We start from the raw sequence: 13,963 nt of genomic DNA, 5'->3' as shown, positions 1-13,963 counted from the left end.
TTAAGACAGAGAAGTATTTTATTCTCTTTGCAAAAAATTTGTTCTTGTCAGTACCAAATTAAGAGATGTAAATCGGGACTTATCTTGATTAACATTTATCTCCTTTTACAACTATCAAAGAATAAATCAACAGTATAAATCCTCTTTTTGTGATTATAGTTTCACATCATCAATATTCCCTCTATTCATAAGCTTGAAATAACTTACTGGAATAATCTTTCATTTCTAAACATAAATGAAATACACATAATATAGTGATCTGTAAATATATTTTGTATGCTTGGTTTTAGAATACAGCATAACATACTTTATTTTGGAGATTTAATTACAGTAAAAAATTTTTGAATAGATAATATGGTTCAAAATTCAGAAAGTGCAAAAAGTATACAGTGAGAGTTCTTGTCCCTTTCTCCTGCAACCCTAAGGTTCCCTTTGTTGGAGGCAATCAGTATTACGAGTTTCTTGTATATGCTTCTAGACAGTCCTTCTGATTGCAAACAACTGCAAATATCTTCTCCACACCTTTGTTTTTACAAACACTAGCATACTACTCTGCACATTACCATTATAATTGTACTACATTTTTCTCACATCACAGATGCTACAGATTGTTCCCCTAACCTGGAACATGGTGCACAGAGTATATTCAATCATCTTTTATAGTCACAGAGCAGTCCACTGTATGCAACTATCATGATTTATTTAACCAGTCCCTACTAATGGACATTTAGGTGTTTCTAATTTTTAGCTATCACAAACAAGAAGCATTAGTATGCTTTAAAATAAAACAACACGGCCAGGCACAGTGGTTCAGGCCTGTAATCCCAGCAATTTCACAAGCGGAGCCAGGGGGATTGCCTGAGCGTAGGAATTCCAAATCAGCCTGGGCAAATGGCGAAACTCTGTCTTTACAAAAAATAGAAAAAATTAGCCAGGCATGGTGGTGCACAGCTGTAGTCCCAGCTACCTGGGAGGCTGAAGTGAGAGGATCACCTGAGCTTAGGAGGTTGAGGCTACAGTGAGCTGTGACTGCACCACTGCACTCCAGCCTGGGCAACAGAGTGAGACTCTGAATCAAAAAAAAATAAAAATAAACAAAACAACATAACATAAAAACAAAAAACATACCTCAAATTACCAGCTAGGATACTCACGTTTCAGACCCAGATCAATCGCAAAATCGATGTTCAGCTCTCCTGGAAAAGTTCTCATGCATGGGCCTGACCTCTAATCAGTTGACTGCCTTAGCTCAATCTTACAATTTGGTCTACTCCATAAGCTCAATCATTTGGTTAAGTAAACAATGTCTACGGTTCTAACAATTATTTTACTAAAATGCATAATTATGTGATAGTTAAATATATACCAACCTGTTATGTGAGACAAGCTGACCTGTAAGTAATCCAAGGCCAGCGAATCAATTACTGCTTGTACATTGTGTGCATCATCCTCTTGACTCCTAGGAATAGCTATGAGGTCTGTGGGGGAAAAAAAAATCACATAATTTTGTATCCATGAGAGACCAAGTTTTCATCTCATTGTCTCTCACTAGGCTACTGAATATGCTCAACTGCTATGAAAGCTCTGCCCAAACAGAACATGCTGTAAAGTACAGACTAAAATTAATAAATCCTGAACTCTACACAGCAGAATCTTTATTGGTTATTTATTGATTGAACCGATTTATCAATTTTGGATATTGACTGAATATTTATTACACCATTTATATATACATATATATGAACATGCTTTACAAGAAGCACCATGTTAAGGAAGATAAAGTGGCCCCTACATTCAAAGAGAGCTAATAGTCTAGTAAGGGAGCCAAGACATGATACTTTAACCCATAACTATGGGCTGCTTTCTACGAGAGGAAAAAAAAAAACAACACAGCAGGCATTGGAAGATTATTTTATATATATGTATGTTTATTTATTTATTGAGACAGGGTCTCGCTCTGTTGTCCAGGCTGGAATGCAGTGGCGTGACCTTGGCTCACTACAACCTCTGCCTCCCCGGCTCAAGCAATTCTCTTGCCTCAGCCTCCCAAGTAGCTGGGATTATAGGCGTGCACCACTATGCCTGGCTAATCTTTGTATTTTTAGCAGAGACAGGGTTTTGCCATGTTGGCCAGGCTGGTCTTAAACTCCTAGCCTCAGGTGATCCACCTGCCTCAAATGATCAGCCTCCCAAAGTGCTGGGATTACAGGCGTGAGCCACCACGCCCGGCCCTTATATGTCCTTTTGAGTAGCCAACTGGAATTATTGGTATAAAGATTTAAAATGTCAGTACAGGCTGGGCATGGTGGCTCATGCCTGTAATCCTATCACTTTGGGAGGCAGACAGGGGAGAATCACTTAAGCTGAGTTGGTACCACCCTGTTCTTGAACATAGTGAGATGGGGAGCAAGATGAAAGGACATATGCGCTTATTAACTGTCTTGGTAAATTAGGTTCATCAAGTACAAATATCAATTCTTACCCCTAACACTGGTTAAGTAACAGGATCCAATAAATTCCCAAGTTCCACTCAATTTTACAACCTTTGAAGGTACATTTTCAGAAAGGATGCAACTTTCACAAGGCATTAGCCATGACTGGATTAACCAGTGATTATCAGGAGCCCTCAAACTGATCTGCTCAAGGCCATTATTGAGTGGATTCCACAGGGTATTCCTTAAGGAATATAATATTATAATTAGACAATACGCAACATTAAATACCATTTAATATACGATATTTAAATATTGTATATTAATATATAATTTAATATGCAATATTAAAAAATATATAGGCAAAGAGAAAATGAAATGTTATAAATACCAAAGCATCTAACTAAAGGACCAAAAACTTCTGACCTAAGATATAGGCAAAATTACTCCTGCTTTTAGTAGTCTTACCTGGTACCTTTTCTCCCAAAATAGACTGATAAAGGGCAATAAAAACATTAGCATCACAGTCTTGAAGTTCATGTATTCTCAGATGTATATGACACTTAAAAAGAAGGCTATTGGCAATGGTTACCCACTCTGTTGGGAAAAAGGGGGAAAGATCAGTCTTAAATACCACCAGAAAAAAATCACACACCCATTCAAAAAATCCAACAACCTCCCCACCCAGAAAAAAAAAAAGACACTGAACTTTGTAGAAGATAGGGAATTTGATTGTTATAGAATTTCAAAGACCCGTTAGGCATGATTTTTAAAAAGATGTATTTCATTTCTTGGGATGATTTCTAGAGTGCTGTAATTTCTATACAGTCAAAACTATACTGCAAATTCAACTGTTACTGTTGCAGCCTAAAATCTTAAGTTACTTATATAAGCCTTACGTGGGTGTTTTTAGTTAAAACATATTTACAAGTAAACAGGAATATTATGTCATAAGCAACAGTTTAATAATAATCTGAAGTTACTAGACAGTCATTAATAAAATATGTTGCTTCAAACTCCCAACAGTATTGGTCATGTGTTTACCCAATTATCTTGTGCAAGTCAGGATTTCTCTGGTGCCCAAATAAGTGGTGATTAAACTTAGGCTGTTAGGAACTGGCATAATGACAACATCAACACTAATGCATTTGTTAGTTTTTCTTTTTTATTATATTGATCTACATGAAACAAAATATTGGAAGTACATGAAGCTCAGAATTATCAATACTGTTGACGTTTCCTGCATACCACATTCTCCTCTCCCCTAGATATTGCTGGGATTTGCGAAGTTTAACAGTTTCTCTACCAAAAGCAACTTAGCTTAAAATACTTGTTCCTTGAAATGCCTGACGATTGGTAGGAAAGCACTGGCAATCGATATTAGAAACAAACATCTCCACTATGTTCTGGACACATGACGTTCTGGAAACGAATGAGAGTGTATCTTCCAGGCACATAATCCCCCTCTCCAAGCCCATTTCTCACAACTGGCCAAACCATGACAACTGGTTTGTACGCAGTCCTAGTGAAAAGGATGAAAGCGTCCTAGACAACCAAATTAATTCGCTCTTCAAAAGCGGTGCTAGACAAAGCCCATGACTCTAGAGGGCACTGAAGAGAAAAAAGCACCACTATTCTTCTGTGGCAGGGGCATGAATAAACCTTAAGAGTGCCGTTCCTTTAAAGACCACTACAAAAGGAGGTACGACCTCAGGGCCCATAGTGCAAGGGAGGAGGGCACATGGACAGCGGCTAGACGCCCCACAGAAAGACAAGTCCGAGGACGACCCTTCTGACTGCTCTTTTTGCAGCCAGGACCCGAGCGTCCTACCGGCCTCGCCCCAGTGCCTCTCTCCCACCTCATACTGCTGTTCCACGGCCTCAAAGCGAAGAGGGGGTGAAGCTGAGAGACCCTATCCAGAGAACCCGCCACCGCGACGCAGCGTCTGACAGTAACGAGCCCCGCCGACATCCCAGACCCAGTCCGGGCTAGCCCGAGGCCTCCCTGAAGGTGGACAGTTTCAGTAAACACACACCGCAACCCCAGGGAAACACTCACCAGCCTCCGAGCGGGCCATGTCTCGGAAGCAGGTCGCCGCCGGACTCCGACGCTGCCAGACCGGCGACGGTGTCCTGCAAGGACCGAACGCAGAGCAGACGCTGAGGGGCGGGCGCACGAACTAAAGCGCGGGGAAGGAGGCGTGAAAGAGGGAGGGACGTTAAAAGAACTTCTCGCCGCTGATTGGTCATCAGAGGAGCACTTCCTTTCACAGCACGTGCCACGGAAGCGGTTTGGGAAGTTTAGAGACCATTCTCCGCCGGCCAAAACCCGTCACAGGATTGTCAGACCGGTGGGTCGGACGGTCCAAGTCAGCCGGCAGCTGGGGGCGGGTCCCGGGTGTTGGCAGCGCACTTCCGGTGAGCTATTTCGTTATGTATCCCTCCGCCGACGTCAACGGGGAAGTAGTGCGGCCCCCTGTCACGGTGGGCGGTGGGCGGTGGGGGGGTAACGTCACGTGACAACGCCAGGCCCCCGCCTTCCCTCTCATTTGGTTACAGGCGTGAGGGCTCTTTGGAGACGTAAACACCTCCGAGTGGGGAGGGTGGGCGGGCTTGGGCTGGCTGTTTTATCGTCTGGCTGGGCTTGGGAAAGGGCAGGGTGGCTTTCTTGAGGTGTGGAAAGACGAGAAGAAGGTGAGGTCAAGAGAGTGGAGAATGAGGCATTTCAATGGTGGGTGGGCCCTGACCTGAGAGAGCAGCACGGGGTGGGGTGGAAGCGCGGCGATCGCGGAACGCCGGCGGGCGTTGCGGCCTCTGCGCGAGGGGCGGGGCGATTAGGTCATAGAGCGGCTCCCAGCGTGCCTTGCGGCGTAGGAGGAGGTCCAGACTATAAAAGCGGCTGCCGGAAAGCGGCCGGCACCTCATTCATTTCCACCGGTCTCTAGGTGTGCAGCTTTGGCTGGTGTCATCGCCGTCACTCCTCCGCTGCCGCCCCCGCAAGGCTTCGCCGTCGCCGAAGCCATTTCCAGCGACTCGTCGCACCCTTTTCTATCTACTTCGTTCCCCGCCAACCGCAACCATTGACGCTATGTCGGGTTATTCGAGTGACCGAGACCGCGGCCGGGATCGAGGGTGAGTGTGGGAGCCGAGTTGTCAGGGCTGGCGGGTGGGGGATGGGAGGGCGGGTCAGGGTGGCGGCGGGCCGGGGCTTTGCGGCTTGGACTCGGCCTTTCCGGGCTATCTTGGGGCCTCCTTTCCCGAAGGCTTGCGCCATTTTGATATTCACGTAACAGTGAGTGGGAGAGATTTGACGGGATAGTGTTTTCATCCTCGCTTTTTGTGTGGGGGTCGGGGAGCTGTCGGGGCGGCTGCCATTTGGTAGCTGTTGAGGGAATTCAGAGGGAGCGCATTGTTCGGATGAAAGCGCGACGCTTCGAGGCAGACGAAGGAACAGCTATTAGGTGCGGCCTTTCGGGAGGTGTTTTTGGGGTGGTCGGGCATTCTGTGGGAGCGAAGGGACCACCTCCAAAGCCACTGGTGCTGTGGGGGTAGGAGGGCGGCCGGCATCAGCCATGTGGCTGAGTCGCGGGTATAAAATGCCGGCCTCGGACATGGCGGCGGCGCCTTTGTTACTCCGCCCGGCGGAGGAGCTCAAAATGGCAGCGTCGAGAAAATGTGGCGCAGAGAGAAATGCGAGACAAAGGGGGAAGCGCCGCCCCAGCGGGAACGCCGCCCGGCCGGCTCCGCCCGGGCCGGGACTCCTCCCCCGGTAGTCGCCGGCTCCTCCTTTTCTTTTTTCCTGCGTTATATAATTTTGATTCGTTGATCCGGAGCTCTACCGCGGCGTCCCCCCAGCTCGGTTTGCTAGCAGAAGTGTTTCTAAACCGTTGTTTCGTTTTCGTTGTCTGTGCTGTCTAGATTGTTGACATCAAAGCTCTTTGGCTTGAAAACGGCCATATGAGTAACATCGTTGTGATGCTCTTCGGTTCATGTAGGCTTGTTATCACTGATAATGAATTGCTAGACTGGTGAGAAAGATAATAGTAACCACAAGAAGTGGTGTGTAATACTAAATTCTGGCATCTGGGTGACAAGTTTTCGATATAGTAAATCTCAGGCTGTTTACGTGGCCTAAGTTGTGTGTACTTGGGACTACGGGAAACGTTAACTGTGGCTGTTGAGAGAGAGAGAGATTATCACTAAGGACAGTGCTAGGTTTACCTCTCGAAGTCGGCTTTCAGTGATCTTTAGCTTGTGCCAAGGGATGGTAAACAAATCTGTCCAGAAACCTAGGTGTAGCCATTTGAAAATGTAAATAACTTTTTTTCTTCCTTCCAGGTTTGGTGCACCTCGATTTGGAGGAAGTAGGGCGGGGCCCTTATCTGGAAAGAAGTTTGGAAACCCTGGGGAGAAACTAGTTAAAAAGAAGTGGAATCTTGATGAGCTGCCCAAGTTTGAGAAGAATTTCTATCAAGAGCACCCTGATTTGGCTAGGCGGACAGCAGTGAGTAAATTCCTGTGGCTTCATCAGGCTGTAACTCAATGGAGTCTAGTAAATGAAATTCTGACAGGTGTTTTGCAAATAACTCAATTTTGGTAGAGTTACGTTTTCTGACTTCATAATTGGGAAAGGTGTGACTCACTTTTGCAAATAGGTGGCTTTGGGAATTTTTTTTTTTTAGATTGAGTATAGCAGAATAAACGGTTTTTTTGTCATATAGGGTTTTCATACGCGGTTCCAGATTAAAATGAAGCTACTTTAAACTAGTTACTAAATTATGAAGTTAGGGGCTTGCCAATTACGTATTTAGTTAGGGGTGGTTGTCATGAGCTTTAAGACTGTTATAATTTGTTTTGCAGCAAGAGGTGGAAACATACAGAAGAAGCAAGGAAATTACAGTTAGAGGTCACAACTGCCCGAAGCCAGTTCTAAATTTTTATGAAGCTAATTTCCCTGGTGAGTGCTACTTTTCAGTTCTACCCTACCCCTGTGTTTTTGTTTCCACCTACCTCCTCCTTTCCTTGGCATCACTAATTTTTGTTAAATATCTGTCACTAATTATAGCAAATGTCATGGATGTTATTGCAAGACAGAATTTCACTGAACCCACTGCTATTCAAGCTCAGGGATGGCCAGTTGCTCTAAGTGGATTGGATATGGTTGGAGTGGCACAGACTGGATCTGGGAAAACATTGTCTGTAAGTTTGAGAGAACTCTTGATGTAATATGTGCAAGAAAACGGAATGGTAATTTAAAAACAAGAGTATTTTAATGTGATTTCTGTTTGTCCCCGTCTTCACCCCAAATAGTATTTGCTTCCTGCCATTGTCCACATCAATCATCAGCCATTCCTAGAGAGAGGCGATGGGCCCATTGTAAGTATATATTTTTAACTTTTTATTAGAAGTGTAATATATAGATTTTTAGACTGCATAGCAAAAGATGTAATTATTTGTGGTGGTTTTATACAGAGGTTAGCTCACCTTATTCAGCTGGAGTTGCTTTGGGTATTGGACAACACATGAAGAAAGGATCTGCCATCATAACTAATAAGTTAATAGTTTAAAACTAGTATCCAGGTTTGTGCTGAAAGCTGTTTCTCTTTCCTTAGTGTTTGGTGCTGGCACCAACTCGGGAACTGGCCCAACAGGTGCAGCAAGTAGCTGCTGAATATTGTAGAGCATGTCGCTTGAAGTCTACTTGTATCTATGGTGGTGCTCCCAAGGGACCCCAAATACGTGATTTGGAGAGAGGTCTGTAATGAAAAGAGTTTTATTTGTTATTGGTGCTAAATATTTTAGGTATTATAGTTACACTTACGTGTTTAATTAAAGGTGTGGAAATCTGTATTGCAACTCCTGGAAGACTGATTGACTTTTTAGAGTGTGGGAAAACCAATCTGAGAAGAACAACCTATCTTGTCCTTGATGAAGCAGACAGAATGCTTGATATGGGTTTTGAACCCCAAATAAGGAAGATTGTGGATCAAATAAGAGTAAGTTTCCTTTGAAATATGTAATCAAATTCAATTCTATTTTCACTTTTAGTCTGACACTAATTTTTCCCCCCAAAATCCATTAGCCTGATAGGCAAACTCTAATGTGGAGTGCGACTTGGCCAAAAGAAGTAAGACAGCTTGCTGAAGATTTCTTGAAAGACTATATCCATATAAACATTGGTGCACTTGAACTGAGTGCAAACCACAACATTCTTCAGATTGTGGATGTGTGTCATGATGTAGAAAAGGATGAAAAGTAAGTTTTATTAACTCTGTTATATTCGCTTCCTAACCTTGCTAAAATTGAGGGATCATTGTTATTTCAGTTGGTGTGATTTCGTTTAGTTAGCCTATTAATCCTTCTGAAAATATCTTGAATTCTTCAAATAATGATTATCACCGTTTATAGTTTTCCTATAGAAGGAATTCATGTGTCCCCTGGTTGACTTAAGGACCAGGGGTCGAACTACTACATAAGTGGGTTAGCAGGTGTTTCCTCTTTGACTTCCAGCCGTGTAAATTGAACTTAATGTTTTGCTGACCATAAATGTGGGGCCCTACCAATGGTCTTTTAAAACTCAGGATTTTTCCTTTCTCTCTCCCATTATTAGACTTATTCGTTTAATGGAAGAGATCATGAGTGAGAAGGAGAATAAAACCATTGTTTTTGTGGAAACCAAAAGAAGATGTGATGAGCTTACCAGAAAAATGAGGAGAGATGGGTATGTGTGGGCTCCTCCATTGAAGCAGATTTTTTTGTAACTGAGCTTAGGAAAGGGCAAACTTGGATCAGGAGCAGTGGATATCTGATAATATAAGTGAATTTAATTCTTTTTAATTTCTGGTGAAATTAAAGAGATCTGTGACAAGACGTGGTTAAGCACTGGAGTCTGAGGTTTTCAATGTGAGTTTTATGATACAACTTGTCTTTTAGGTGGCCTGCCATGGGTATCCATGGTGACAAGAGTCAACAAGAGCGTGACTGGGTTCTAAATGGTAAATATTTCAAATGAAGTTTTTTTCCCCCCTTACTTAGCTAGAATTCTGCTCAGATAATTGATCATGTATATGCCTTCCTTTGTAGAATTCAAACATGGAAAAGCTCCTATTCTGATTGCTACAGATGTGGCCTCCAGAGGGCTAGGTTAGTACAAACTCGCATTCATGGCTTGGTTTCCCAGAAGATCTCCATTTAACTTTTTTAAAGAAAGTTTATTGCTTTCTTTAACCTCTGCATTTTTTCTAAGTTTTTTTCACATAAAGGTGCTGTCTTTGTGGCAAGGCCTAGGCATGACAATCGGAGGACTCGAGGGGGATGGAGGACTAGTGATCGGCTGGCTGCTTCCAGTCGATTAGAGAGGTGAAAAAGCTGAACGTGTGCCAGTAATCTTCAAAAGGCAGAACATATCACCTCTGCCCCGTAAACTGTTCTCTCCGAGGGAAAAAATGGAAGTTATCCTCACAGTTCACTGCCGTGGTATTTCTTCTGTCCCATGCTTTGCATGACTGCCATGGTACAGCCTTGTTTCAAACTGTTCACTGTGATCTGTGGGTCTTTGAGTTTCAGTGAGTTTGCTGAAATGTCGAAGAAATATTTCCAAACTTCAATGTTCAATGAAATTTTTGTTCAAGTTTGAAATGGAGAGAGCAGCTTTAAAAGGTACTAAGCCTTTTACAAATTGGTGAGTACTGGCACATGAGATCTAGAGCAGGAGCAACTTCTCACACATAGTCAGTGGGAAAAGAAAGTGCTTTGAAAGTTCCTCCCTCACCTACACAGTAGTCGTCATGTCGAGACCTGCCAGAGAGAGACACATTCTCAAGTGAATCCTGGCTTCTTGGAAGCGCTTGCCTAGACGAGACACAGTGCATAAAAACAACTTTTGGGGGACAGGTATGTTTTCTTGCAGCTGCGGTTGTAAGGTCTTGGCAAGACAAGCAGTGTGGCCAGAAGTTTGAACTTCTGATGAATGTGTAATGCAAAGGACCTTGTACATTTTTTTGTTTCAAGGTCCTCAAAATGAGCACATGAAGAGGTTGCTGTGAAACTTTAAGTGGCCCTACTGCGCAGAAGCATTCAGATGTCACTTGATGATCTGTAAGGGAACTTGCTGATTTGGGAATGTGCTAGGGAATACACATTCCTTTTGACAGGGTCTGTCACTGGGTGGGTGATAACTTATACAGATGACATGTGCTTTTTTTTTCTTTTTTCAACCTCAATGGTATTCCTACAGGGAATGGATAACCATTTTAACTGTATTTTTTGCAGCCCGTACCTTCTTGGGAATACAATTGTCTAACTTTTTATTTTTGGTCTGGCTGTTGTGGTGTGCAAAACTCCGTACATTGCTATTTTGCCACACTGCAACACCTTACAGATGTGGAAGATGTGAAATTTGTCATCAATTATGACTACCCTAACTCCTCAGAGGATTATATTCATCGAATTGGAAGAACTGCTCGCAGTACCAAAACAGGCACAGCATACACTTTCTTTACACCTAATAACATAAAGCAAGTGAGCGACCTTATCTCTGTGCTTCGTGAAGCTAATCAAGCAATTAATCCCAAGTTGCTTCAGTTGGTCGAAGACAGAGGTTCAGGTAAGGATGACTGATAGGAAATGTTGGTAGTTGTGAGTCACATCGTTGTCTACAAATCCATTTAAATGGTATTGGAGGGTGAGTAAAACCTTGAACGGAAAACTTATGTTGAAAAACTGTAAAACCATTTCACGCCTGCAATGAATAGATCTAATTCTTTCTGTCCACAATGATTTGTGTCATAGACATAATTGATCAATTTGCAATTTTTTTTTTTTTTTTGACAGGTCGTTCCAGGGGTAGAGGAGGCATGAAGGATGACCGTCGGGACAGATACTCTGCGGGCAAAAGGGGTGGATTTAATACCTTTAGAGACAGGGAAAATTATGACAGAGGTTACTCTAGCCTGCTAAAAAGAGATTTTGGGGCAAAAACTCAGAATGGTGTTTACAGTGCTGCAAATTACACTAATGGGAGCTTTGGAAGTAATTTTGTGTCTGCTGGTATACAGACCAGTTTTAGGACTGGTAATCCAACAGGGACTTACCAGAATGGTTATGATAGCACTCAGCAATACGGAAGTAATGTTCCAAATATGCACAATGGTATGAACCAACAGGCATATGCATATCCTGCTACTGCAGCCGCACCTATGATTGGTTATCCAATGCCAACAGGATATTCTCAATAAGACTTTAGAAGTATATGTAAATGTCTGTTTTTCATAATTGCTCTTTATATTGTGTGTTATCTGACAAGATAGTTATTTAAGAAACATGGGAATTGCAGAAATGACTGCAGTGCAGCAGTAATTATGGTGCACTTTTTCGCTATTTAAGTTGGATATTTCTCTACATTCCTGAAACAATTTTTAGGTTTTTTTTGTACTAGAAAATGCAGGCAGTGTTTTCACAAAAGTAAATGTACAGTGATTTGAAATACAATAAATGAAGGCAATGCATGGCCTTCCAATAAAAAATATTTGAAGACTGAATTAAGTGGAAATTGTACTTTATTTTATATATATAATGTCATGTAAAACTTTGCTTAGATGGTCTGGGTTTTTTTTGTTTTGTTTTGTTTTTAATCATGAAAACAAATGACTGCTCCTTTTTATTTAATTTGGGAGGCAGGGGGAATCAGAAGGCCCTTTACAATGAACTATTATATTGCAGGAGTCAATGAACTGATTTAGGTGAATTTTTAGTTGTAGGCTACATTGCATAAAAGCTTTGTCAGCTCCCAACATCAGGGGAGTCATTTAATAGCCTTTTACTTACTTGCTAGTATGGTTAAATGAGAGAATAGTAAAATAGATACAAAGTCATCTATGTAATGTGAGAATGTGGATGACTTTGGCAAAATTTATAATTTAAAAAGCTCCAAATAACTGGTTTTTTTCAAGAGATTTATTCTCATGCTCTTGGCTATACTGTGAATTACTGAAATGTTGAACAAACCTGTGAAAGACATACATTCGCTCTTTAAGATGGCCAGGAGATAAACTTGAGTCTCCTTAACTGATTGAATTTGCACAACGTTCTCAGTGCAGGTTACTTGTAGATTCTAGTCTTCACAGGCTCCCTGGGGCTCTTAACTGTAGTCACGCTGGGAGTCATGAATGTCTTTCCAATAATTCAGGGAATTCTAGAGATCTTCAAACTGTAAGGTCTATTCATACTCAACACAAGGAAAAAAACCTCATTAAAATTAATGACTAATCAGGAGGCAACATAACCAAAAGCACAGTGAATAAAAGTTTTCATGGTAGGTTCAACATGGGTTTATTGCTAGAAAGATCCAGGGGATAGCTTTAGGTTTAACTTTGGCTCACCAACCTAACTTTCTAATCATTTATTTCAGTAATAGCTAGAAGTGGGTCTGAATGTTTTCCCAGAGTTTGATACATGGTTTTGCCAGAAGAGAAGTCTTCAGGAGACTTCATTTAAATTCTGATTATTAAACTGAGGCTTTAATCGATGTTAATGCTTTATGTCAAATGTAAAGTTAGAATTTGCTAGGGCTGGGGTAGGGAGTGATATTTCTAGGACTCAGACATTGAAAACTCATTCAGCCTCTAGTAACCTGGATGGTTTTCAGTGGCATGGTTAGTCAAATTCATGGTTTTAAACTTAGAAGCAGCTTTCGGGGGAGAGGGTAGGTTGGAGCATTTATTACGTATTTTACTGTTTAATGTCTTAACCGTGGGCCTTTTAATTTGTACTTAATGAAATGATTGTGGGGCTGTGGAAAACATTTACCTATTTACCTTGGAAGTTTTAAAAGACAGTCCACTTTTTAGCATGTGTGTTGTGTCCAGCCTGTGGTTGTCTTTAACTAATAAATGTGATTTTTCTCCCCATTCTCTCTATTTATTTATTTGCGTATAGGCCTCTTACCTGGTGTGAATTCCTGAATGTGGAAAACACCTGGCAGTAGTAGTACCCAGCTTTGCAGTTAATTACTAGATTTGCTTTTCAGCAATACTGTTGCACTTTGTAGCTGGCCTTTTTTTAAACACTTGTAAAGAACTATTTCCTGAACCTGGTACAGCACTTTTATTAATGATAAAAAAAAAAGTTCTAAGTTACATTAACTCAATTGCTGGTACCCACGCTTAATCCAGTGGTAGTTTGGTAGTATCACAGTGAAATGCAGATTGTTCAACTGAGTGAAGCTGGTGTAAGAAATCATGGACTTTGGAATCAGACTTCCTCAGTCTGGGTATACCACTTTTCCACTTTCTGGGAGGTTCTTAAGGTGTCGACCTATTTAAATAGAAATTATAAAATCAGAAACCTGCGATGTGATCATGAGTCTCTTAAAACAGTCACAAGTCTCGTTTTGATGAACCCATAGAAGGGTCCCCTAGAAGAAATCGCACATACGTAGTTTTCTGTCTCACCAGGAGGGTTTAAGACGTGTCAGGGCCCCTTGGTTTATTTCTAGTGCATTCCCAGGTGAGGCGGATGCTGCTGGCTGAGGA

The 13,963-nt window shown here is 42.0% G+C and overlaps 3 protein-coding genes across 5 annotated transcripts in view; 1 reads left to right on the top strand and 2 right to left on the bottom strand.

Moving 5' to 3' along the window:
* LOC105468998 (centrosomal protein 95) overlaps positions 1-4,631 on the bottom strand; it is a 30,088-nt gene extending 25,457 nt beyond the window's left edge. For both annotated transcript variants that reach the window (XM_011719517.3, XM_011719518.3), the window contains exons 1-3: positions 4,492-4,631; positions 2,901-3,029; positions 1,371-1,478 (exon numbers count right to left, since the gene is read on the bottom strand). In XM_011719517.3, coding sequence (XP_011717819.2) covers positions 1,371-1,478; positions 2,901-3,029; positions 4,492-4,510 — 256 coding nt within the window. In that variant the 5' untranslated portion in view covers positions 4,511-4,631. The remainder of the gene's footprint in view (positions 1-1,370; positions 1,479-2,900; positions 3,030-4,491) is intronic.
* Positions 4,632-4,720: 89 nt separating this feature from the next.
* LOC105469000 (DEAD-box helicase 5) lies at positions 4,721-11,971 on the top strand. 2 transcript variants are annotated; one of them, XM_071083464.1, is made up of 14 exons: positions 4,721-4,850; positions 5,378-5,564; positions 6,771-6,936; positions 7,293-7,389; positions 7,498-7,631; positions 7,743-7,808; positions 8,045-8,186; positions 8,268-8,428; positions 8,515-8,687; positions 9,043-9,153; positions 9,366-9,427; positions 9,516-9,575; positions 10,813-11,037; positions 11,265-11,971. In XM_071083464.1, the coding sequence occupies exons 2-14, from the start codon at positions 5,521-5,523 to the stop codon at positions 11,666-11,668; spliced, it is 1,845 nt and encodes a 614-aa protein (XP_070939565.1). In that variant the 5' UTR covers positions 4,721-4,850; positions 5,378-5,520; the 3' UTR covers positions 11,669-11,971. The 2 variants fall into 2 exon arrangements, with proteins under 2 accessions (XP_070939565.1, XP_070939564.1); XM_071083463.1 differs by lacking the exon at positions 4,721-4,850 and adding an exon at positions 4,976-5,126.
* Positions 11,972-13,518: 1,547 nt separating this feature from the next.
* The window catches only part of LOC105469004 (mast cell immunoglobulin like receptor 1), a 54,879-nt gene continuing 54,434 nt past the window's right edge, over positions 13,519-13,963 (bottom strand). Inside the window, exon 10 of the mRNA XM_071083466.1 lies at positions 13,519-13,745. The gene's annotated coding sequence lies outside the window, so the exon portion shown is untranslated. The remainder of the gene's footprint in view (positions 13,746-13,963) is intronic.

The sequence above is a fragment of the Macaca nemestrina genome, chromosome 17, assembly GCF_043159975.1.
Source record: "Macaca nemestrina isolate mMacNem1 chromosome 17, mMacNem.hap1, whole genome shotgun sequence".
Taxonomy (NCBI): Eukaryota; Metazoa; Chordata; class Mammalia; order Primates; family Cercopithecidae; genus Macaca; species Macaca nemestrina.
The sequence above is the reverse complement of the archived record's forward strand: the minus strand, read 5'-3'. Positions and strand labels throughout refer to the sequence as shown.

Coding starts and splice junctions, on each gene's coding strand:
- LOC105469000 (XM_071083464.1), top strand. CDS start 5,521: ATGTCGGGTTATTCGAGTGACCGAGACCGCGGCCGGGATCGAGG. Junction 7,632..7,742: donor GATCTGGGAAAACATTGTCT/GTAAGTTTGAGA, acceptor CACCCCAAATAG/TATTTGCTTCCTGCCATTGT. Junction 11,038..11,264: donor GGTCGAAGACAGAGGTTCAG/GTAAGGATGACT, acceptor TTTTTTTGACAG/GTCGTTCCAGGGGTAGAGGA.